Source organism: Cervus canadensis, chromosome 18, assembly GCF_019320065.1.
Source record: "Cervus canadensis isolate Bull #8, Minnesota chromosome 18, ASM1932006v1, whole genome shotgun sequence".
In the NCBI taxonomy this organism is placed as follows: Eukaryota; Metazoa; Chordata; class Mammalia; order Artiodactyla; family Cervidae; genus Cervus; species Cervus canadensis.
Window position 1 is genome coordinate 19,240,565 of NC_057403.1, and position 25,091 is coordinate 19,265,655.

The 25,091-nt window shown below is 52.2% G+C and overlaps 1 protein-coding gene across 2 annotated transcripts; it reads right to left on the reverse strand.

The window, feature by feature from the left end:
* Positions 1–13,254: 13,254 nt before the first annotated feature.
* On the reverse strand, positions 13,255–24,544 carry MEIS3 (Meis homeobox 3). 2 transcript variants are annotated; one of them, XM_043436980.1, is made up of 13 exons: positions 24,135–24,544; positions 22,343–22,518; positions 21,978–22,137; positions 21,824–21,874; positions 20,565–20,615; positions 20,233–20,331; positions 17,252–17,363; positions 16,916–17,064; positions 15,923–15,999; positions 15,644–15,702; positions 15,464–15,547; positions 14,821–14,890; positions 13,255–13,715 (listed from the first exon to the last, which is right to left on the reverse strand). In XM_043436980.1, exons 1-12 carry the CDS (start codon positions 24,144–24,146, stop codon positions 14,841–14,843), a joined length of 1,080 nt encoding a protein of 359 aa, XP_043292915.1. In that variant the 5' UTR covers positions 24,147–24,544; the 3' UTR covers positions 13,255–13,715; positions 14,821–14,840. The 2 variants fall into 2 exon arrangements, with proteins under 2 accessions (XP_043292915.1, XP_043292914.1); XM_043436979.1 differs by having other exon boundaries at positions 20,233–20,382; positions 24,135–24,540.
* Positions 24,545–25,091: the final 547 nt, after the last annotated feature.

Below are 25,091 nucleotides of genomic sequence, written 5' to 3' on the forward strand. Positions count from 1 at the left end.
TGCAGAAGCCTTGCTTGGACTTAAGTCTAATAATTAAATAAATATAAAAATAAAATTAATAACTAGAATCATTAATAATATAATAAAAGTGCAAGTAAAAAATGGTAATTGGACTAAATCAAAATTAGAAAACTGCTCTACAAAAGATACTAAGAAAAATAACAAAAAATGCAAAGGCAAGTGTAGACATGGAGAAAATACTATATACATATAACAAATGTGTCATATACAATTAACTGTACATATTACATAAATATAGAAACTATGTTATACAAAAAATTCAAATCAATAAGACAACTACTTTATAAGTGGCAAATACTGAATATAAACCCAAAAAATAGAAAAGCATGGTTAATAAGCCCATGAAAAAATACTTGCCATCATTAGCCGTCAGGGATGCAATTAAAACCACAATATATATCACAATAATGCTCATTAGAATGGCTAACATAAAAAACCGAATGCTAAGTCAGTATGTGGCACAAGCAGAGCTCCCATACATTGCTGGTGGGAGCGTTAATTGGTAAAACGACTGGGAAAAAAATTCAAGAATCTCCTAAAATTGAACCTGGGCATGTCCTCTATGACCCGGCAGTTCCACTTGTAAACACACACTCCACAGAGACGCACAAGGGTATTGTGTGTTGGCAATAGCATTATTTATAACTAGAACCCCACCAAATGCCTATTGACAAAAGAATAGTTAAGTAAATCGTGATCAATTCTTAGAACAGAAAGGCCTAAACCACAGCTCCATGCATCCTAACGGGGGTTGGGGGCGGGGCGGGGCAACACCAGCCAGGCTGCTGGAGGGGGCGCTCCAGGTCTGTTTCTTGGTCTGGATGCTGGTGGCACAGGTAGGTTTCATTTTCTGGGAAAACTCACCAAGCCAAAGATCCATGCATTTTTATGTATATCATGCTTCAAGAGCAAATTTTAAAAGACTGGTGAATGAATGCCTATCAACTTTGCATCTTGAAAGATCCTGCTACACTGAAGTTGTACAAATTCCCCTCAAAGAAGATGAAAGCACCCATTTCCCCAACAGCCTCGCCAGCATTTAATCCGGGTCAATCTGGGTCACCTATCAGAATAGACATGTTTCCCTGGGGAACTAATGAATAGTAAGAGCTTCTGGAACTGTGAAGGAAGGGCCTTAACACCGTTGAGGAGCTGTGACCCAATTCTGATAGATGTTCTTACGGCAGTCTCTGGGCATTTAGAGTTTCCTCCCTTCTTTCACATATTTTAAAGTCTTTTGAAATTTATTTTGTATATTTTTGGTTGCACCGGGTCTTCGTTTCTGTGCTCAGTCTTTCTCTAATAGGAGCGGGGGCTGCTCTTCATTGCAGTGTGCCGGCTTCTCGTTGCCATGGCTTCTCTTATTGCAGAGAACAGGCTCGAGCTCAGGCTCAGTAGTTGTGACCCACAGGTTTAGTTTCTCCATGGCGTGTGGAATCTTCCCGGACCAGGGATCAACACACGTCCCCTGCATTGGCAGGCAGATTCTTATCCACTGTGCCACCAGGGAAATCCCTATTTCTCTAGTTTTAATAGCTTGAGTTGGGAAGTCATTTTCAGGGGCCATAACAGAAAAGGGATAGAGACAATAAAGGAATGGAAATGTTTTGAGGGGGTAAAGTCGTCATGAACAAAGCCAGAAGACAAGCAACAGACTGGGAGAGGTGTTTGTAACATCTATGATGAATTGAAGCTTAAGGTCTGGAATATATAAAGAGCTGCTACAAACCAATAAGGAAATGACAAAGAGCCTAGGAAGGACAGAGTCAAAAGATTTTAGTCCACACAGAAGAAGAAATAGAAATGGCCCAGAATAATGTACAAAGATGCTAAGATTCACTTGAAGTTAGGAGAAATAATAATTCAGTACAGCTTGTTTGGAAGGACCTTCAGGAGAATCTATCAAATGACCTGTAAAAATGCCCCTTCCCTTGGACCAGTGATTCCACCTCCAGGAAGTTATCCTATAGACACACATATGTCTGGAAATAACATATGTTCAAGGATATTCATGCCAGCTTTATTTGTAGGAGCAAAAGATGGGAAACAGCTTAAATGTCTCTCCATATGAAACTGCTTAAATATTAATAAAACCCACCCAATATAATGGACCACTATGCAGACATGCCAAACAAAAGCAGGCTTTGTGCTGACACAAAAAATATCTCCAAGTTATACTAAGTGAAAGCGAGCAAGTTACAGAACCATGTGTCAAATGATCCCAATTTTTGAAAAATGAAAACATTTTGTTTGCAAGCATGCATTCTTAGTCGTGTCCAGCTGTTTGCAACCCCATGGCCTGCCAGCTCTGCTGTTCATGGGATTCTCCAAACAAGAATACTGGCGCAGGTTGCAATTTCTTCCTCCAGGGGATCGTCTCAACCCAGGCATCAAACCCACATCTATTAAGTCTCCTTCTTGGTAGGCGGATTCTTTACCCCGAGCCACCCACCCACCTGGGAAGCCCTTTGTTTGCTTACGCTCACATAACCGAATAGAATTACACACCAGCTGTAACAGATTCATAGCAAACTTAACTAATGGTCATCTCTGCAGAGGGGAGGCAGAGGAGGGGAAGGGAGGCAGGAAAGAGTGATTTTTCTTTTTAAATGTATTGAGGTCCAGTTTACATACAATAAAATGTCAGTTCATTTTGGCAAATACACTTGTGTAACCACCATCCCAATCAACACAGGACATTTTCAACACTCCAGAAAGTTCCATGGTTCCTGCCTCTGGTCAGTGTCTCAGCCAGCCTCAGCCGCAGGCTGATCTTTTCTCTGTCACCATTTATTAGATTTCTCTTTTCTAGAATTTCACATAAATGGAATCATACAGCATGTCCTTTTTGTGGTATTCCATTGTCTGAATATTCCACAGACTCTTCATTCTCTAAATGGGTTATTTCCAGTGGGGAGGTGCTATTTATGAAATAAAGTTGCTATGAATGCTCACATGTAAGGTTTCATGTGGTCCTGTTTTCATTTCTCTTGAGTAAACACTTAATGACCAGAATGGCTGCCTTAGGTAATTGCTACACTTAAGGTGAGTGTATATTTATGTTTAAAAGAAACTGCTAAGCAGTTTTCAAAGTGGTTCATCCATTTACCTTCCCTCTCACAGTATGAGTGTTCCAGTAGATCCACTTTGTGGTTTTTAATTTTCATTTCTCTGTTCCCTGATGACAAATGATGACGTGGGGCATCTTTTCATGTGCTTATTGGATATTTGGATCATCTCTTTTGTGGAGCACCCATTTACGTGTTAGATCTATTTTCTGTTGGGTTGTCTTTTTTCCCGCTCGTTTGTAGAGGTTCTTTAGACAGTCTGGATACAAATTCGTGTTGAATGTCTGTACTACACTGTCTTTTTATGTGTGGTTTGCCTTTCCATTTTAACGATGTCTGTTGAAGAGCAGAAGTTATTCGTCTTAACATACTTCAGTTTGTCCAATCTTCCTGTACAATTAGTGTTTTTGTGCCCTGTTAAAGATATCCCACAAATATTTATTGAGCACGTATTATGTCCGGTGGAGAAGGCAATGGCAACCCACTCCAGTACCGTTGCCTGGAAGCTCACATGGACGGAGGAGCCTGGTCGGCTGCATGGGGTAGGCTGCATGTAGCGACCATGGGGTCGCTAAGAGTCGGACACGACCGAGCGACTTCACTTTCACTTTTCACCTTCATGCATTGGAGAGGGAAATGGCAACCCACTCCGTGTTCTTGCCTGGAGAATCCCAGGGACGGAGGAGCCTGGTGGACTGCCGTCTATGGGGTCGCACAGAGTCAGACACGACTGAAGTGACCTAGCAGCAGCAGCGACTGCTCTAGGAATCTGGATGGGAAGTCTAAACTCGGCTTTTAGGAAGCTTTCCGCCGCAGACACTAGCATGCATGTGTGACGCGATTCTGTGCTTCTGCTTGCTTCAGCTATTCCTCTAGAGGGTAATTTACTATGATGCTAGTGCCACCCGGGGCTTCAGGACCCTTACTTGTTCAGAACTTTTTCAAGATCCTGCACGTTATGCTTTAGTAGTTCTATACTTTTCCAAAATAGGGTGCCCCAAATCATATGAACCTCAGGCCCTATAAAGCCTGGATCCACCTCTTTATAACAGAAAATTCTAAGCCACAAAGACTCTCATCAGTTGAGTTGTGGCTGAGTAAATTTCTCCCTGGAGCTCTACTTGGTTGTAGAAAAAGCAAAGTCTCCACTCGGGGTAGAATCATGGACTCAGCATGGACTAGGGGACTCCCCTGGTAGCCCAGTGGCTAAGACTCAGAGCTCCCAATGCAGGGGCTCTGGGTTCCATCTCTGGTCAGGGAACTAGGTCCCACGTGCCACAACTAAAGATCCCACGTGCCACAACTAATACTCGGTGCAGCCAAAGTAAATAAATAAAAATAGATATTAAAAAAAAGAAAATGGACCCAGGAGCCAAACGATCTAGATTCAAATCCTAGCCTTGCTACATACTTGCTGTGCAACCTTGGACAGGTTACCCGACCTCTCTGGGCATCAGCTGCTCCTTCTGCAAAATGGAGGGTAAAGAGAATATCTTTTTTGCTGGATTGTTTCAAAGATTAAGTGCATCCAAAAAGATTAAGTGAATCCATACATGTTATATAAAATGCTTAGAACAGGGCCTGGCACATAATAAGCATTATTTGGGTGTTTGCAATTACACCAAAGTGCATGCAACTTCACTTGGAACTTGGAGAGAAATACAGTGGTTCAAAAGCTTACCAGGTGTCACTAGTGGTAAAGAATCCACCTGCCAATGCAGGAGACGTAAGAGACACTGGTTTGAAGATCTCTGGAGGAGGGCATGGCCACCCACTCCAGTGTTCTTACCTGGAGAATCCCATGGACAGAGGAGCCTGGTGGGCTACAGTCCATGGGGTCACAAAGGTTTGGACACGACTGAAACGACTTAGCATGCATGCACGGGCACAGATGGTTCAAGGAGAGGAAATTCTGCAATCGGTGCTCAAGACTTCTGACAAATGCTCTTAACTTTTGACCCAGTGCTTGTACTCTTGGGAATGTACCCTAAGGAAATGGCCAGGAGTTTGGGGAAAAGCATAAGGAAGAGGCAAGTGCAAGGCAGGTCCATCAGAGCGCTGCGTAGGACAGAAGGAATCATGGTCATGGTCGTGGGGGAGGGAGGCCTCTGTCCACTAAACCAGGGGTCAGACGCACCTGTCAGAACTGGAGTGTGTCTATGTTTGGATGCTTTGTGCAGAAAGCATGTAGGCTCTGCCCCCATTCACAATGGGATTCATCGAACTAACCTCATGCTCAAAGCCTCTTGGGTGGGACATTCCAGAGGACTTTTTTCCCCCTTCTTATTACTTTTCCCAGCTTTTCTAAATTTTATATAATGGAGAAAACTTTAAAAAAAATTTTTCTTCAAAAAAAGAATATGCAAAGATGTTTGCTATTATGTTATTGGAAGAAAAAAAGACCAGAAACAGCCCAGAACTGGAATAGGAAATAGGTTTTTTACAATAATTCAAATGGCACACCAAACAAAGTGATGTTTCACAGCTTCCAGCAAATTTAATTTAGAAAGAATTTAGAATGACCCAGAGAAATACTCATGATTAGCTACAGAGAAGAATTAAATGAAGAGGACACACGATGACACCCACCCAGTAAAACCCTTGGGCTCACATAGAAGACTCACAACATGTCCTCTTCTCCCAGGGTCCCCCCTACACACACACACACACACACACACACTCACAACTGCTTTGGTCAAGGTCAGTGGTGACCTCAGTGGTTAGTCTTTGGTCTTCATCTAGGTCGTCCTCATTTTAATAATAATCAGCAGCCAATGGCTCACTCCTCTTTTCTCAGGACTAACCTCCTTTTCGGAGAAAGCAATGACACCCCACTCCAGTACTCTTGCCTGGAAAATCCATAGACGGAGGAGCCTGGTGGGCTGCAGTCCATGGGGTCGCTAAGAGTCAGACACGACTGAGCGACTTCACTTTCACTTTTCACTTTCCTGCATTGCAGAAGGAAATGGCAACCCACTCCAGTATTCTTGCCTGGAGAATCCCAGGGACGGGGGAGCCTGGTGGGCTGCCATCTATGGGGTCGCACAGAGTCGGACACGACTGAAGCGACTTAGCAGCAGCAGTAGCAGCAACCTCTTTCTCCCACTCCTATTGCCAAAGCAACCATCTTCTCTGGGAGCAAGTGCCTTCTGCCATTTCCGCGCCTGCCACGAGCCAAGGGTTCAGCACTTTGATATCTTCAGGTGCCATGTAGAAATTGGGTGGCGCTCTCACTTCTAAAAAGTCTGGCCCTGGGACTTCCTTGGTGGTTCAGTGGTGAACACGCCACACTCCCAACACAGGGGACCTGGGCTCAAGCCCTGATTGGGGAACTAGATCGCACATGCTGCAACTAGAGAAGGCTGTGCACCGCAAAAAAAGACTGGCCCTATTTCCCCAGATCCTTTCCCCACGTCCCTGCCCTGGCCATCACCCCCGAAACCCACAGGAGAAGCCTTCCTTGTCTCGCCCAGCTTCTGGTGATTTGCTGACGATCTTTGGCATTCCTTGGCTTGTATCTACACCACTGCAGTCCTCCATCTTCACGTGACTGTCTTTTCCTTCTGGAGTGTCTGTCCGTGTCCAAATGTTCCCTTTTAATAAGCAACATTTTTAAAAGGAACATATTAACAGTCATGTTGGATTAAGGCCCACCCACCATGACCTCATCTGAACTTGACCATCTGCTAAGACTCTCTTTCTAAATGAGGTCACGTTCACAGGTGAGGATTTCAGTATATTTCTTTGGGAGACAGAATTCCACTCATAACACCCCCCAGTCCACTTTCCAGATCGCAGCCTGAGGGGCAAATTGCAAACCCAATTCTGTCATTTCTCTGCTCTACATTCTTCCAAGACAATGGAATATTATCAGCCAGGATCCTGAGGAACCTTGAAAATACTATGTTGAGTGAAAGAAGGGAGACACAAAAGACTTCATGTAGTATAATTTCATGTATAATCAAAAGATTCACATTGATTATATTTTACTTAATAAGAAATGTCCAGAACAGGCAAATCCATAGTCAGAGAAGGGATCAGTGGTTGACTGGGACTGGGCGTTGGGATGGGGAATCGAAAGTGAGTGCTAAGTGGTTCAGAGTTTATTTAGGGAGTGATGAAAATGTTTTAGAATCGACTGTGGTGAGGGAAGCACAACTCTGTGAAGACACCAAAGGCACTGGACTATACACTTTAAATCGGTGAATTTTAGAGTATGTGAATTATATCTCAATAAAGCCTTCCAGGTGGCGCTAGTGGTAAAGAACACGCCTGCCAATGCAGGAGACATAAGAAACGTGGGTTCGAGCCCTGCGTCGTAGACATCCCCTGGAAAAGGGCATGGCAATCCACTCTGGTATTCTTGCCTGGAGAATCCCATGGACAGAGGAGCCTGGTGGGCTACAGTCCATAGGGTCGCAAACAGTCGGACACTATTGAAGCGACTTAGCAGGCACAAGTCTGCTATTTTTCTGGCTCCCCAGCGCCCTCTGGAGGAAGCCCTGACTCATTGCCTGGTCCTACATTCTAATGCGTCCGCGCACGACCACCCCACACTGCTGTGGTCGCGAAGCTCACAAGAGGCTACAAAGCCGCGCACACAGAGAGATTGCTGTGTACAAGGAGGCCCCCAGTTATAAAGACTCGCTTGGCCACAGGATCCCCCCCAGACACATCCCCAGACACAGCTATGGACCATACCAGGTAGCCCCGTGCCTCCTCCACCATCCCAGTCAGACACCAAGGAGGGCATTCTGCCAGCTGTTGAGAACGTGTATCTCAATTGTGCATTCCAGAATCAAGCGAGTTATCACACGATGGATTTGGGGACGCCCTGGGCCACGGTGAGGGTCTGAGCAGAATAAAAACTGACCACCTGAAATGCACGAGCCCCCTCTGACTGATGAGCACGGTGACAGTTGAGGTCTTCAGAAATCAGCGTTAGTTCAGATCCCAGTATCTGGCAGTCCCTGAAAGTCTGATTATTTCTTTTCCCCCAGTGTACAGTGACCCTGGTCAAAGGCTGTTAGTCCCTTTGGGGAAAACTGGTAAAAAGATTAACAGGATGAATTTGGGTCAGAGTACTGGGGTCCTTCCTTGAGGGGCCCTGGTCTCCCCTCATTCAAGGAGTCCTGGATCTGTGACCTGGGGATTGATGGAGGGGCCGTGATTATCCGGTTTTAGAATTCGGGTTAGACTTTGTTTCACTAGACCCAGAACTCTCCCACGCATACAGACCAAGTAAGACCTCAGTGGACGGGGCATCTATTTTCCCCTTAGGAGCGTCAAAATCAACTACCAGGGCCTCTTCTGATCGCTGTTTGCGGGGCTGTCCCCCGTGGTGGCCACGCCCACACGCGACGGCCACGCCCACAGGCGGTGGTCACGCCCACCTGGCCTTTGGCTGCTCCGTGCCACGTCTTGGTCCCAGCCGCCCGGATCCGGGGATTCCCCGCTGCATTTAAGTTGCCCAGTTCAGGGGCGGCCACCACGAGGTCTGGTCTGCAGAGAAGAGCTGCGGTGGGGACACAGCCAAGGCTATGGACACACGCAAGGTGGTCCCCAGTTACAAAGACACACCGTGCCCCACATTCCCACCCAGAGGCTCGTAGTCATGGACACACGCTCACACGGAGGCATACAGCCTATATGGAGGGACAGCGTGACAGCCACAGCCACCACGCAGCCCTTCGTCAGTGACATACATCGCTTTCAGGAACAGCTCGGCGGCGGCCTTGGTCCTGGTGGCGGCCACTACACCAGCAGGCACGCACACACACACACCAGCACCCGGTCCTGCTACCGCCCAGCATGCAGGCCACCCCGTGGACCCGTTAGAGTCCCCACCTCCCTGGGCCCGCTCCACTCAGCAACACCCGCCCACTGCACGGTCTGCCCCAGAAAGCAGGGTTCAGCTGGTTCCTCACCCCAGGAAGTGGGGGAGGTATTTTTAGTTACAATTAACCTCCCGTCCAATTTCTCTCCTCCCCCCTGGCACATTCAATTGGTTTAATTAGAGAGGATTAAATGAAAGGCATTTCCAGTCGGCGCTGGAGCAGGTGGGGGAGGGGGAGAGAGGAGCTTCCCCTCCCCCACTTGCCAACCTCCCAAGCTGACCCCTCACCAGCCAGGCCAGGTCACACCAATGTGAGAGCTTCACCTCGGAGTTGCTCTCAGATGTTGGCCCAGCCCTGTCCCCTCCCTCTAATCCTCGTGTGTGTGTGTGTGTGTGTGTGTGTGTGTGTGTGTGTGTGTGCACGCGCGAGCTGAGAACAACTTCTCTGACTCCTGGCGATCCTGTGGGCCAGGCTCCTCTGTCCATGGGATTCTCCAGGCAATACTACTGGAGCGGGTAGCCATTCCCTTCTCCAGGGGATCTTCCCGATCCAGGGAACAAACCCAAGTTTCCCGCATTGCAGGCAGAGTCTTTACTATCTGAGCCACCAGGGAAGTTACTGAAAGTCCTTCTTGCTGTCTAGCTCTCATCCATCCCATTTCAGTCCCTGAAAGTTTGGGGAAAGACAAACTCTAATCACAGTCACTAGAACAACATCTGACTCAGAAAGCAGTTTGTGGTAGGCCCTTTAAAAATCATGGACTCTTAGAATTATTATTATTTTTTTAATAAGAGGCTGTGAAGCAAGTGGTTAGTGCACAGGCTTCTGAGCTGCCAGGCTGTGTGGGTTCAAATGGCAACCTCCACTCTCCAGCTCTGTGATCTCAGGTGAGTGATTTCACCTCTCTGGGCCTCAGTTTCCTCATCTGGGAAATGGGGCCAGTGATCACACCTCCTCCTGGGGCTTAGTGTAAGGGTTTACTGGATTGGTAGATATAAAGCTCCTAGAACAGAGTCTTTGGTTGTTTTAGTCGCTCAGTCCTGTCCAATTCTCTGTGACCCCGTGAACTGTAGCCCACCAGGTCCTCTGTCCATGGGATTTCCCAGGCAAGAATACTGGAGTGGGTTGCCATTTCCTTCTCCAAGGGATCTTCCCAACCCAGGGATCAAACCCATGTCTCCTGCATTGCAAGCAGTTTCAGGTAAATAAATATATGAAAGAAGAGTTGGCACTCCATATCCCTACCTTGCTCTGCTTCTTAAGACACCATCAACTTCTAACAGACTAAATGATGTGTTCATCAGGGGTCTTCCCCACTAGGATGTCCACCCCCACCCCAGGGCAGGGTCTCTGCCTTGTTCACTGATGAGCAGAGGGTGAGTGCCCAAGATATGCCTGCGGCCAGGAGGAATGAATGATGAGGAAAAGCAGCTGAGTCTCAGAACTACAGAATTGCTTTCTCTGCTCTCCACCTGTTTCCCAGGCACCTGCTGGGAGTAAGGTGCTGTCTGATGTCCCAGGTCACTCCAGTGACTGAGAAAAACAAGTTCCTACCTTCCAGAAGGGCTGAGATTCCAGCCAATAAATGTTAGTCACGCAGTCATGTCCGACTCTTTGCGACACCACAGACTGTAGCTGGCCAGGTTCTGTCCATGGGATTCTCCAGGCAAGAATACTGGAGTGGGTTGCCACTCCCTTCTCCAGGGGATCTTCCTGACCCAGGGATTGAACCCAGGTCTCCTGCATTGCAAGCAGATTCTTTACCATCTGAGCCACCAGGGAAGCCCCTAAGGAGATGGGCAAATAGGTGATGGAGAGAGTTCCAGGGAGGGGCTGACAGCGGGCAGGGAAGGAGGTGGTAAGAGAGAGTGGTGAATGGAAGGGGGTCCTTTGCTTTGGCTGTTTGTGTGTCTTTGGAGAGGTGACCTGTGAGCCGGGAGGGTGTCCCAGGCATGGGGAAGAGCCAGGACAGATGCCCCGAAGGGGGACAGAGTTGGTCATTTACCACAAACAAGGTCCAGACCTAAGCATCTTAGAATCCACACTGGTGTCTTGGGAACAAACGCAGGACCATCAGACCCCAGAGTCAATAGCAACTGATGTTCAGATGAGGGGGGCTCACAGGTGGCGCTAGTGGAAGAACCTGCCTGCCAGTGCAGAAGGTATAAGAGATGCAGGTTTGATCCCTGGGTCAGAAAGATCCCCTGGAGCAGGGCATGGCAACCCACTCCAGTGTTCTTGCCTGGAGAATCCCACGGACAGGGAGCCTGGCGGGCTACAGTCCATAGCATCGCAAAAGAGTTGGACATGACTGAAGCATGTTTGGATGAGGCACGTTTGACCCATTACCACCTCATCTGGGGCTGAGTGGCTCTCCCTGGAGCTGGGCAGTGAGTGGGCAGAAGACATCTGCTGAGCGAATGAATAAATGAATGAGCAAAATCTCCTTTTACAGTCTTAGGAGTTGGCTCTCCCAGGTCATGAAACCAGGCCTGGGAACTCTGCCAGGCCCCTTCACACCAGCCATCTTGGGCCTAACGCAGCCTTGGACAGAGAAGACCTGGGGTCCCAAGCCTCAGTTTCCTTGTTTGCCCAGTGCAGCTTCTTAGGAGATGTGTGTGTGTGTGGGGGGGGGGGGGTTGGTGCTTGGAGGAGGCTGTGAGGGTCTCCATGCATCTCCAAGCCTGTCTGAGACGTCCGAGTGTGTGTTGCATGGCTGGTAAGTATCAGAGTGGGGATTTGAACCCAGAAATGGTGGGCTGGAGTCTGGATTCGTGACCTCCCTGCTGTCTGGCTGTTTCCAAGGAGAGTTCTGGGCGACTCTGTTTCTGGAACTTTGCCTGGGTCACCAGTGAAGCCACCTGCTTGACTGTGTGTGTGTCAACCTCTGCCCCTGAGGTTGTGTGACATGTGAGTCTGGGAAAGTGTGAACACCGGCACGTGTGAGCACAAGTGTGAACAAACTTGCGTGTGTGTGAGTGGGAGCTTTGTTGTGTGAGTGTGTGTGTAAAAACCCATATGTAGGTGGCTGATCTGTGGCTGTTCCTTGAGTTCCCCAGCGCACGTGTGTGTGTATTTCCACACATCTCCGCATGTTTCTGAATGTACTCGACCTTCCAGGGGGTGGGTGAGCAGGCAGATGCCCCTCCTCCTAGGGAGACAGGTCATCGAAACACAGGAAGAAAGGAGGCAGAGAGCTCAGAGGACAGGGTTGGGGTGGGGGGATAGAAACTGAAAAAGATGCAGAGAGAGCAAAACAGAGTGAGAGGAACAGAGCTAGAGAGGCACCCGCCTTGTCTGTCTTCTCTGGGGAAACAGCTCTGGTATTCCAAGAACCCCAGCTGGCTCAGCCTGCCCATCAGCAGAAGAGTTTCTTCAGTTACAAACAACACCCTCTGCCTTTGGTGAGCATAAACAGCCTGCCAGGTGCCATTCTGAGCTCTTCCCTCGGAAAAGCTCCATGAACCAGCACAGCCATCCCATCAGGGAGATAACTGCTACCACCCCCATTTTCCAGATATGGACACTGAGACCCAGCGAGGCGAAGCCACTTGCTCAATGTACCACAGCCATTATGTTGCAGAGGCGGGATGTGAACCCACAGTGGTCAGCACTGCTCTCAGTGGGCGAGGCTCTTCACCTCCCAGCCTGTTCGTCCCCCACGGGGCAGACGGAGAAAGTCATCTGTGAGTCACCAGGTGGGAGGTGGATGCAACAGTCCTTCATCCCTCCCTCTAGACACATCTCTTTCGATTTGAGTTTGCAGCTCCCCACACACTCCCAGGACGGGGTGGAGTGTATTTTTCTTCCTTTGAATCTGGGCTGGCCTTCAGATTTCTGGGGGTCAAGGGAAGATAGTGGAGACAAAGATGGACCAGATCTGAGCCAGGGCCTCAAGAGGCCGTGGGCCCCTCTGTTCTCTCTTAGGGCCCAACCAAGCCTGTATTCGAAGTGAACAAACCAAACAGCCTGCTGGTCTATGCCATCATGCAGCCCAGTCACTCCTATGGTCCCTGCTGCCTACCAGCAGAGCCTCCTTGCTGACCCGTGACTGGCCACAGATTCATAAAAGAGCCCTGCTGAAGCCACCAGAACTGCCCAGAGGAGCCTAGTACACTAACCCATAGAAAAACGAGCTAAAAATTAATTGGCCTTTTGAATCATGAAGCTTTGGTGTGGTCCGTTACATGGTGATAGCTAACTGATACATACGGAGGGTCTGGGGAGAGAGCAGAGTACAGACTCTCAATTATTGTTATAATTAGTAACTCATGAGCTTCAAACTATGAGAATTTGAATCCTGGAAGAGACCCACGAACTCAGATTGGTGGCTTTTTAAGACTTTATCATTTAAAAAAAAAAAGAGAGAGAGAGAAGATAACAGAAGAGGGAGGTAGGGAGAGAGGGGAAAGAGGGTGGTGGGCTGGGAGGATGATGGGAACCTCCCCAAATGTCAGATCCAAGTGACCTTCCTTCCCTGATGGCCCCAGCCCACCCCGAATCCCTTCTCTGTCCTGGGGGTCAGGGGGTCCCCAGCCACCATCTTCTGTAGACCCAGGTCTGGGATCTCAGCTTGGGTTTTGGGCAGAGGTGAGGGCACAAGTGGGGTGCAGGGCCAGAAGGCCTTGTCTTTGTCCTTGAGAGACCCTCGAGTGGGCGCTCAGGCCCCTCATGTCACAGCAGGGTCCCAGGGAGGTAGGCATTGAGTTGGGGGGGCCGTAGAAGGTGGGCCAGGTGGTAACCGGAAGCAGGTAAGAGCCTGAAGCCGTCACAGTCCAGAGGGTGGGGTCTGTGAAGAGGAGAGGAGAAGCCAAGTCAGGAGGCAGGGAGGGGTCTGGACCTATATCAGGTCTTCTGTGCCATCCCCATCACCCCTAGAGGGAGAGGGACACACAGAGAGAGACAGAGGCAGAGAATCGGGACAGACATGGAAGAGGGAGAGAGACAGAGGAAAAAATAAAAAGACAAGGAGAAAGTCAAGATAAAGAAAGCGATAAAGACAGGCGAGAGGGATGGGCAGAGCAGGACAGAAGAGAGACATGGAGATAATCAGAGATGGAGATGTGGAAAGAGAGAGAGTGAGAGAAACAGAAATAAAGAGAAAGACAAAGGCAAAGGCAAGGGATGGGGAGAGACAGAAAAGAGTGGAGAGAGGTCGCAGGAGAAAAGGCAGCTTCCTGGGGCAGCAGGAGGAGATGCTCCCTCCGTCACTGCTGTCCCAGAGGTCCCCTAGGACCAGGGCCCGCCTGTCCATGGTTGATCAGGGCAGAGCTGAGATGCCCATGGACCCACCAGGCCCTGCACAAACCTGTCCAATCTCTCTTCCCAGGCTCAAGCTTCCAGAGTCCTCCATGTGTCAGCCCTCGTGGGTCTCCACTCATCTCCCAGCCTTTCTACGGGCCCTGAGTTCATTACTCACCCATTTGACTTACCAACCTCAGGCCAGCCCAGTCCTTTTTTATGTGGGGTTTGTGGGCAAAGAGGGGTGTGGCCCAAAGGACTGTCTCATAGCCTTTGCATATACTGTTCCTTCCTTTCCTGTCTCACTCTTTTTATTCTCCTGGTATCAGCTCCAAAGTCCCCTCCTCCAGGAAGTCCTCCCTGAACCTCCCAGCCTGGGTCGAATGCCCCCTCTGGGCTCTTCCAGTTCCTAGGTTCCCTCCTTCCAGCCCTGCTTACTGTAGGTCATTACCATCTAGGGACAGGCCTGTCTGGGCTGTGAGTTGCACAGGGGCAGGGCTGGGGTGGTATAGTCACTGCTGTGTCCCTGCACCATCCAGCACAGAGCTGGACACTCTGCTCTGGGTGGGCTCACTATGGGAGTCTGAAGGTCTTACAAAGGGTTGGGAGTAGCATAACCCCCAACCCAATGTCCCTAGACCTAGAACACTCACATTTCTCCTGACTTCAGCGTCTATAGATAATGCCACTCTCCTTCTAAGTTCAAACTCATCCCCATTGATCCTGGAAGACAAAAGTGGGGTATTAGTGGGTGTTCACCAGACACTTCCATATGCCCCCCTCCCCCTTCTTTCCTGAAAGGAATCCTCTATCAGGACAAACTGAATCATCATTTAAGAGGGTGGTAGTGGTTTAGTCGCTAAGTCGTATCTGACTTTTGTGACCCCGTGGACTGTAGCCTGCCAGGCTTCTCTGTCTGTGGGATTTTCCAGGCAAGAGTACTGGAGTGGGTTGCCATTTCCTTCTCCGGGGTATCTTCCCGACATAGGGATTGAACCAGTGTCTCCTGCTGTGGTAGGTGCATTCTTTACTGCTGAGCCACCAGGGAAGCCCATTTAAGAGGGTGCTGGTCCTTTAAGCAAAAATGGAACTTTCCACTGGATGGGTGAAGTCTGGAAGAAGCAAACTCTGGGAGGAAAACACCAGGAGCGGGAAACCTGTGTTTGCATCTCCAACTTCCCTCTTATGCAAATGAAGCATTTCAACACCTGAATCCCAGAAGGAGGGGCATCATCTTGTTTAGGGGCAGGGCCTGGTGCCCTGGACTGTGGCTTAGTTAAGGGGGTGGGGCCTTACCTGGCGGCCTGACGGTCACATGTGACTGAGTTTCCGTGTAGCCCGCCATGGGCTGGCCCTCTGGGCTGAAGGCTGCACCCTGCCCTGTTGAGGGATGCAGGCTGAGCCCCAGGATGCCGGTCCAGGCTTTGGCACCCCCCTAGAAACACGAGGCCCTCTGTCCCCACCTTCTCCCTGTACCTGTGCGGTTGGATTGATCGATCATTGGTTGCACGATGCGACGCCGGGCGTTAATGAACCTGGGAGGAGGTCATGGAAACGGAGGAGGGTGCAAAGAATGAGTAGAAGAGAGGCCGAAACGAACGCAGAGACAGAGAGCGAGTGGGCTGGAGAGGACAGATACTGGGGCCGCCCTTAGAAGCGAGGCTCCGAGGGGCTGATTCTTCAGCACCGCGGACAGCGCCCGGCCGCCCACCCCGGGCGGGCCCACGGACCGCCCAAGCCTCCTGTGTCGCTCACCAGTTGTTCACTTGCAGGATGGTGAGCCCCGTGTCCTGCGCCAGCTGCTTCTTCTGCTCCTCTGAGGGGTACGGGTGCTGTAGCCACCAGCGAGAGTTACCCTGCTTGCCTGGCTGCCCTTTGATCCTCAAGGTCTGGCCTGCCCAGGTTCCCCAGGGGGATTGGTGGGCCCAGGCTGGGGCAGGGCTGGGAGAGCCATCATGTCTAAGCTTCTATGCTCCCCGGAGCCCAACGGAGGGAGGCAGAGCCAAGCTTTGGGCAATTACCCTTGCATCCCCGCCCCACCTCTTCCAGCAATTAGAGGCTAATTGGCCAACTCTCATTAGGGAGGTGGAGCTGGGGTGGGGGTGGGACTCCACCACCCTGGGGAAAGGAGGCAAAGTCCAGCACCAGCCCTTGATGAGTCCATTAGGTCCTTGTGTATGTCTCTCCCCGTCCCAGTCTCTATCTTTCCCTGTGTCTGTCTGGCTGGCTGGCTCTCCCTCTCTGTGACTCAATTTCCCCTTGTGTCTCTCTTGCTCTGATTCAGTGCTCCCTAAATCTCCCTGTCCCAATCTTCATTTCAGCCTCTCCTTGTCTATTTTCCTGTCTCTATTTTACCATCCCTCTTCATGAGGCAGAGGGGTGCAGTGATTACGGCCAAACTGCCAGCATCTGAACCCACTTCGGGCTGTGAGACCTCAGTCTCCTCATCTGCAAAATGGAGCTAATAACATCCCTGCCCTCAGAGGGATATGTTTAGCTAGATGGTGGATGATTGACAGGTGGGTGAATGGGTGGGTGGGTTGGAGGGGAGGACTGAACGAGTCAGGAGTCCTTAGTGGCACCTGGCATACAGGTGGCATCCACGGATGTTTGGTCTTGTCAATTCCCATCTGCTTGAGAGTCTCCCTCAATGTCCCCCTGCCTCAGCCTCCCATCTCCAGGTCTCAGTCCCATCCTGCCCCATCTCTCTCTCTACCCACCCCATGCCCAGGGCCCCAGGGCTCTCACCGAGAGGTGCTGGAACAACCAGGCTCTCATGATGTTGGTGGCCACCTTGGGGAAGATCCCTCTCTTCTTGTTCCGCCGCCGCTCCTGGTCCAGCTCCTCGTCCTCTCCCCCAGAGCTGGGAGAGGCCACACTGGTGTCCAGTCCATCTCCTGAGTGGGGAGAGGGGTGCTGTGCTTGTGGACAGGGAAGGTGGGGGGCCAGAGGGACCCAGAACCCCACTCTGAGGCACCACTCCACACCCCAGTGATCCTTGCCCCTCTGGAAGTCCTACCTGCTGTCTAACTTCAGTCCTCAGCCTGACTCCCACCTTTCCCCTCTGCTTCTCCAGTTTCTCACCTTGGTCACTGGAGTTGTCCCCACTCTGGGAGGCCAGGCCCCCACTGGATGGACCTGGGGTCCCCAAATGTACAGACCCGCTGTCTTCATGGTCTCTAATCCATGTTGTATTCTGGAAAATAGGAGTTGGAAGTCAGTGTCAAAGCTTGGGGTGCAATATACTACAGTGACTAAGACCACGGATTCTGGAGCTAGGACTCCTGAGTGTGAAGCCTGTCTCTCTCTTTGCTGGCTGTGCGACCTTGGGCAAGTCACTTCACCTCTCTGTGCCTCAACTGGAAAAACGGAAAGCAATAACTGTTCAACCCATCCCCTCCCAGAGTGTGGTAAGGATTCAATGAGTTAATTTATGTAAAGGCACATAGCAACCATTTAATAAAGATGAGCTTGTACAGATCTCCCACACCTTATCTGAAATCCTTGGAAACCAGCACTGTTGCAAAATTCAAAACTTTTCCCATCTTTCAGCAGTAAAACCAGTGCACATGCTGTGTATTTCCTAACACCCAGAGCAAGGTATGGGGCATAACCTCGTCATCAAACTCATTAACATTTCTGCAGTGAAATGGATGAATACTTAACTAAGTGGAATAAATAAAGGCTATAAATAGCCTCTCATTAGTTCAGGTCAGATTTTGCTGCCAAGTGAGTTTGCACTAAACTTACAGGGGAAAAAAAAACACCAGCTTTCTGTTTTCAGAGATTTGGGGGGCTCCAAATTACAGATCAGAGAGTCCACGGCCATATTTTCTTTATCCAAACTCCTACACATTTTGAGGAATTTGACGATGCATTGAATTCAGCTCTTTCCCAGCTTTGTGTCCCAGGAGGCCTACCGACCGGCATAGATACATCAAGAAGCATCAAGACTTTGTCATTCAATTGTTGGGAGGCAGATTGGGTGAAAATGGGGGTGGAAACAGCCACAGGCTGTTGTTGAGCCCCAGGGTGACCCCCTTCCCCGTTGAATGTCCTAGACCCTGCCCACTGCTTTGTAATCAGTCCCCCAGCCCTGCAAATACACCCAGAGTGGATGTATCATCTGTGTTCTGCCAGGGCTCAGCCTGAAACACTCGGTAGCTTAGAGAAGTTTCCTCTGGGCTCAGAACATCTGTGCGAAATTTAGAGCTTGTGGGCCTTGGGGATGGGTTGTGTGCAGACTGTAGGATCATTAGGTCTGAAGGCTTTTGAGCATTGTTGGAACTGTCACCCTCCCCTTCTGGTGCTGGATCCATTCGGATGCTGTGGGTGCATGCGTGTTAAGTCACTTCAGTTGTGTCCGACTCTTTGTGACTCTATGGACTGCAGTCCACCGGGCTCGTCTGTCTATGGGATTCTCCAGGCAAGAATACTGGTGTGGGTTGCCATACCCTCCTCCAGGGGATCTTCCCGACCCAGGAATTGAATCCGCATCTCCTATACCTCCTGCATGGGCAGGCGGGTTCTTTACCACCAGACCATCAGTGCACCGGATGCTGTCTTGACTGTGCCATGCAGCAGGTAAGTGTGAACACGCTTATGTCCCTGCCCATCATGGCAAGGGTGTCCCTGGAGAGGAGGCGTCTGTGATGTGGTTGTCACCTGGGCGGAGCTGAGACACGGAGCGGTGTTTGAGCATGGCTGTGTCACTCTTGGAACTGGCCAAGTGGCTGTATCTGACAAGGGCAAGGCTACGTTTGGTTTTCTAAGCTTGTGGCTTTAGTTCTAAGGGTCGGGAGTGTGTGTGGTTATCCTGGTTCCTGCATGAACTGCCAGGCGACTCCATGATTCTCTGTGTGTGGAGGGAGGTGTCATGGCCATGGGAGCGTGTTGGTGGCTGAGTGAAGATATGGAATATGACTGTGCCTCCGAGGGAGTTGCAATGGATCAGCACACGCACTGGGTGTGCCACTGAGAGGGTGCGTACTATGGGTTGTTGAGTTTCCCTTGTGGCTCAGCTGGTAAAGAATCCACCTGCAATGCAGGAGACATAAGAGACGTGGGCTCGATCCCTGGGTCATGAAGAGCCCCTGGAGAAGGGAAAGGCTACACACTCCAGTATTCTTGCCTGGAGAATCCCATGGACAGAGGAGCCTGGTGGGCTACAGTCCACAGGGTCACAAAGAGTCGGACACAACTGAAGTGACTTAGCACATGCACTCATGGGCAGAGGCTCACCTGTGACTTCTGTCTGCGCATGCTCAAGTCCGTAGAGTTGTGGTGTGGCTGTGCGCCTGTATCTGGGGGCGGGTGTCGTGCTGTATAATTGTTGAGTGTGTCGACAGCGTGACTGCCCTGTGGGCGTGGGCCTCCTTGGGTTCTGCATGGCTGTTGCGTGATTGTTACCTGGATGCTCAAGTCTATGAAACTGTCATCTGATGGCATCTGAGACTGCGTGGATCTGGGGCCACACGGTGTGTGCCCATGCCAGCTGGAGTCCAACTGTTAGGGGACTGGGGTGACATGTGTGTGCCTGTGTACAGGCACTGGGGTTGATCTGGGTCTAATTGTGACTGCAGCTGAGTTTGTGTGGCAGGGTCTGGGGCCATTTGGGTGGCTGTTGTGTGCCTGGGGTCTGTGCACTGCACACACACACACACACACACACACACACACACACACACACACTCTAGAACGGCAGTATCTTGGTCAGGCTGTGAGATCTATGACACTGTCATGCCGCTGGGCTGTGTGTGTTTAAGAATGCAGTGCATGTTATCACCTGGCTGTGAGTGTACTCGTTTGTGTGGCTGTGTGTGAACCTGTGTGGGTGTAGCCCAGTTCACGGGGGGTATCTGCAGCTGTTGGGGGGTATGTGCGTGCTTCCGTCCAGCTGTCCCTCAGTCTGTACAGCTGTGGCATAGTCGGGGCATGTTCCAGGGTCAGGCCGTGACAGGCTGTGCCTGCCTGAGGCTGTGTCATGGTGTGCATGACCCACCCCCCAGCTCTCTGGGCATGCCTTTGGTGGCAGGGCAGTGCCTGCTGCCCCATGCCGAGCCCACCTGGTCTGGGAGGCTGGGGCAGGAGGCCGGGTAATCGTCGAGGTCCTCCCTGCAGCTGCTGTCCCGATCCTCGATGACCAGGTCGATGGGCATCTTCCCCTTGAGGCAGGTGATGTAGCGGTGACAGAAGTTGTCGCACAGGTCGTGGACCTGAGGGGGCACCGGGGTACTGGGGGGGGCCACCCAGGGGCCAGGGCTGGGGTGCACAGGGGTGGGGGGTGGCCTTCTGCTCCAACTCTAGTAGGGAGAGAGCCTGAAGGAGGGGCAGAGGGGGCAAGAAGGGGAGGGATGGGGGGCAAGGCAGGGCGTGCGGGGGAGTGAGAAGCACTTACCTTCTCCAGCTCCAATAGGTGGAAGCGGAGCACTTGAATGGCCTGTATCATCTGAAAACAGACAGAGGAGCGGGGAGAGGCAGGGAAGGAGGAAGGGAGACAGAAGGAGGAAGAGGAGGAGGTGTGAAAAAAAAGGAGCAGAAGGCGGCCAGGAGGAGGAGGAACAGAGACAGAGAAACAGAAACAGTGCATTGGATGACAGAGAGAGAGGACAAAGAGAGCAAGAGGCAGAGAGAAATTAACAACAGAGATGGAGACCCAGGATTAAGGAATGAGGCAGTGTGAGATTGAGATCAGAAATAAAGAAAGAGAAGCAAGAGGTGCAAGAGACAGAAGAGGACTCATCACAAGAGGGGTGAGCTAAGGTCAGCTCTAATAATAACACCCCATCCTTTGCCAGCTTGGCCTCTGATCTGGGTCCCACCCTTCACCTGAAAACTACATTTCCCAGAGTCCTTTGCCAAAGGGTTCGGCCAATAGGAAGCCCTGGTGGGAGCTAGACCAGGAAAGGAAGAGACAAGCTGGGGTATTTATCCTTCTATCTACCTCTCCTCTCCTCTCTTCTCTTTCTCTCCCTTGTCTCTCCTCTCCTCTCCTCTCTCCTTTGCAGCCAAGTGGTTTCATTTATTTAGGTGTGGACTCTGTTCTGCTGATAGAACTAGCTAACACTTAATGAGTCCCCAGTCTGTGCCAGGCATTGACTCAGTATATACCCAGAATGGGGCTTCCCAGGTGGCGCTAGTGGTAAAGAACCCTCCTGCCAATGCAGGAGATGTAAGAGACATGGGTTCGCTCTCTGGCTCAGGAAAATCCCCTGGAGGAGGAAATCCTACCCACTCCAGTATTCTTGTCTGGAGAATTCCATGGACAGAGGAACCTGGCGAACTCCAGTCCATAGGGTCTCAAAGAGTCGGACACGACTGAAGAGACTTAACACACACACACAATAGCCTCACACGATAGAAATTATTACTAGCTACACTTTACAGGTGAGGAAAAAGGGCCCAAGGAGGTAGACCTGCTTACCCTGGATCTTAGAACTAGTAAGTGTAGTTGGGATTTGAACTCAGGCCATCGAGTCCCTGTTCACAAACTCTAAGCTACGCTACACTGCACTGCAAATGGGCAAAAATTATCACTATTTGAGGACGTGGGTCAGGTGGTCTCCTCTCTGCTCCCACAATCAACGCCAGGGCTATGGAGGGTGGAAGAGGAGACCCCCTTGGAGAAGGGGGTGTTGTGGAGGGCCCAGGTCTCACCAGATTGTCCAGCTCTGGGTTGGAGGAGAAGAGGGGCCTCTCGGAGCGGACCTGGGAGAAAGAGAGAGGCAGGGGAGGGCACATCCCATCTCCTGCCCACGCCCCCCGCCACTTCACTGGCTCTCCTGGGACACCGCTGATGGTGGGCGCCCACCTGCTTGGCAAAGGCTGCAATGTCTTCATTGAAGGAATCGGAGGAGCAGACGTCACCGCCCGGGGGTGTGCCCAGCCCGGTCCCAGCCCCATCACGGGGAGAACACGTGGCCAATTCACATTTCTCAAAGACCAGGGCCAGCAGTGGGAAGAGCGGGTGGCTGGGGGAAGCAGGAGGAGAGAGGGTTCCTGAGGGGTGGGTGGGGGTGGGGTGGGGCAGGGAAGTATGGTGCAACCGGGAGGTGGACAGGAGACCCACAGAGAGGTGGAGAGACAGGTGCAGAAGGAGAGAAACATCCAGAAAGACAAAGAAATGGGGTGGGGCGGGGGGCGCATCCCGAGAGCCCTCAGCCTTGTCCCACTCACCCATAGATCTCATCTTTCTCCCTCCTCAGGCCGTCACTGTCCAAGCCTGGGGGCTGGGGAGGCCGGTGGGGGCCATAGGGCCCGGGGGCTCTTGGTGCCGAGGACACCGCCTCTGAGAAGCCAGCCAGGGCTGCGGTGCTGTCCACGATGCCGGGGTAGTGGGGCAGCTCATCATACTGGGGGGGAGGTGAGAGGGGAAGCCCCAGGGAGGTGTTGACACAACAAGAAACCTCCCTACCCTCTCACCCAGGAGATGCCCCCGCCCTGTCCAGCCACCTGCCCTCCTGTCTGCATAGAGCTGTCTGGGTGGGACTGAAGGCCCCATTCTCAAGCTTTCGCTTGGACCCACGGGCTGTGAAAAATGTCCCATCAGAGATTCCTGATGTATGGGCAGGAGGGTCCAAGGGAGAGAGACTGACCCAAGTCTCAGATCTGAGGGTCGGGGGGTCAGATTGGCTGGTTGCTAACTGTCAGCTTCTCCCAGAATGAGGAGGGGAGAGATATTCAGAGAGAAGGGGAGAGAAGAGAGAGACTGGGAGTGAAATGAAAGAGAGAGCGAAAGCTTAGAGGGAGGGAGAGAGACAGAGAGAGAAATGTTGGGAGAGGCAAAAAAAAAAAAAGGCAAAGAGAAAAGAGATAAGGAGAGATGCAGGGACAGAGGAAAGAGTAGGGAGGGAGAGAGACACAGAGAGAAGATGCAGGAGAAACAGGGAAAGGGAGGTGGGCACTGAGAGGCAGAGGAGGGGAGAGAGAGGAGCAGGAGGGAGAGATTGATTTTTGCCCACGGACACTGCCTATCAAAGCAGTGCATTGTTTGTACACAAATGTACGCATACAGTCTCCCCGACTTCAATTTCATTTCACAGACCAATATGCACGTCTGAGTGCATCTTAACAACTTGTCACACTCCACTCCCCATGTGAACCCACCACACACACACACACAGCCAAAAGCCAGGCTCATGAATGAATGAATGAATGAATGAAGGCATCAGACATTTAGCACCGTGCCTGGCACACATTCAATACACACTTGTTGAAACCGAGTATAACCTGGCACAACCACACAAACCCACTTGTGCCGACCACCCCAAAGAGAAGCCAAGCTTGAGGTTTCTCTCGCCTATCATCACGGGAGCAAACGCACCCAGGAAGCCAGGGAAACCTGAAGGTCCCTCCCTTTCCTTTGAGGGAGAAACAGGTTCAAAGAGGCAGAGGGCCTGGAGAGGGGGGAGTTCCAGCGTTCCTGCCATCGCGGAGGGCTCTGAGTGTGTGTCTCTGCCCTTTTCTCCTAACTTCTCCAGAGTCCTGAAGTTGAATCCAACTGCCCCCCACTGCTCATCGCCACACATCTTAGCACGTCCCGGAATCCTGTGTTGTTCCTGCTCCCCCCACCCCCCACCTCCACCTCCAAAGATGCGTGCTCACCTCTTGGCTGACTTCTTATTCCCCAGGACCGGGAGAGAGAGAATCCCTTGGCCCTGCCTGGCCAGACCCACCTCCCCAGCCCTGTCCCCACCCCTAACCCTCTGGGAGGACTTGGAACAAAAGTAGACCTGGGAGAAGGATGGGGGAGGGCAGAAAGAGAAAGGGCCTGGGATGGAGGGGGAGACCAGGGGCAGAGAAGGGGAGACTGAGGGGCAGGGAGAGGGGAGGAGAGAAAGAGACGGGCGGAGGGAGCGCGATGGGCTGAAGGGGGCCACAGCTCCCCAGGGAGGCGATGGAAGGATGGGAAGGGGGTTGGGGGTGCGACGACCGACCGGGGCGCAAGATCGCCCGCCCTCACACCTACCCTCCGGGCCATGGGCTGATGCCGGCGGCAGCTCCCGGGTCCCTCCAGGGCCTGGCCGGCGGGGAGGGCGCAGCCGGGGGCAGTGGCCCCAGATGGCCCGCGGTGCCGACGCCAGGGGGTGGGGCAGGAGGCTGGGTGCCCGGCCCCCCCACCCCCACCGCTGTCAGCGGCAGGCGTCCGGCAGTGCGGAGGCTCCGAGCATGGACCCCCAGCCTCCTGCCCCCGCGGGGGTCACGGCGAGGAAAGGGGCGAGCAGGCGAGGAAGGGCCGCCCGAGGCCCCCTCCCCGGGGCCCCCAGCCCCTCCCCCGGGTCCTGGGAGGAGGGAACCAGCCCGAGACCCGGGGACCGCGAGGCGGGAGACAGAGGGGCGCGGGGGGGCCGGGCCCGGGGCGGCGGGGGGCGGTGGGGGGCGCGCGGCGGCTCCCAGCGCGGTGCGGGGTCCCGGCGTTGGCGGGCCGGAGAGATGCTGGCGGCTCCGTCTCGCTCTCTCCCCCTCTCCCGGTCTCTCCCTCTCTCTGTGGTCACATCCGGAAGTTCCACAGCGGAGATGCTTAACCCGCTGTCCGCCGGCGGCTCGGCCGCGGGCCGGGCGGCGCGGGGCGGGGCGGGGGCGTCCGGAGCCCTCTCCCCTCCCCTCGCCTCCCCCTCCGCGCTCCCCGGGGCTGCGGCCGCTTTCAGGGGCGGCTTTTTGTATGGGAGGCTCTGCGCGTCTGGTCCGCCCGGGTCCCCACCCCTCCGGCCTCCCTCTCTCCGCGTCGCCCCCTCTCCCCCCACTGCGCTCGGGTCTTCGCCTTCTCCCCCTCCTGGCCGCCCCGGCCTTATCGGTCTCTCTCTCTCTCCCCCTTTCCACCCTTCCCCGGCTCGCTCTCTCCATCTCCCTGCTTCACTCTTTTCCTCTAGATCTTCAAGTCTCTCTGTCTCCCCCCTTTTTTATTTCCCCTCTTTTCCTCCTTTTC

What these genes read in the sequence shown, in the direction of transcription:
- MEIS3 (XM_043436979.1), bottom strand. An exon ending in TTGCAGCCTTTGCCAAGCAG is followed by an intron (nt 21,875 to 21,977) that starts GTGGGCGCCCAC and finishes TCTTTCTCCCAG; the next exon opens with GTCCGCTCCGAGAGGCCCCT. An exon ending in TGTGACCGTCAGGCCGCCAG is followed by an intron (nt 14,891 to 15,463) that starts GTAAGGCCCCAC and finishes TTTGTCTTCCAG; the next exon opens with GATCAATGGGGATGAGTTTG.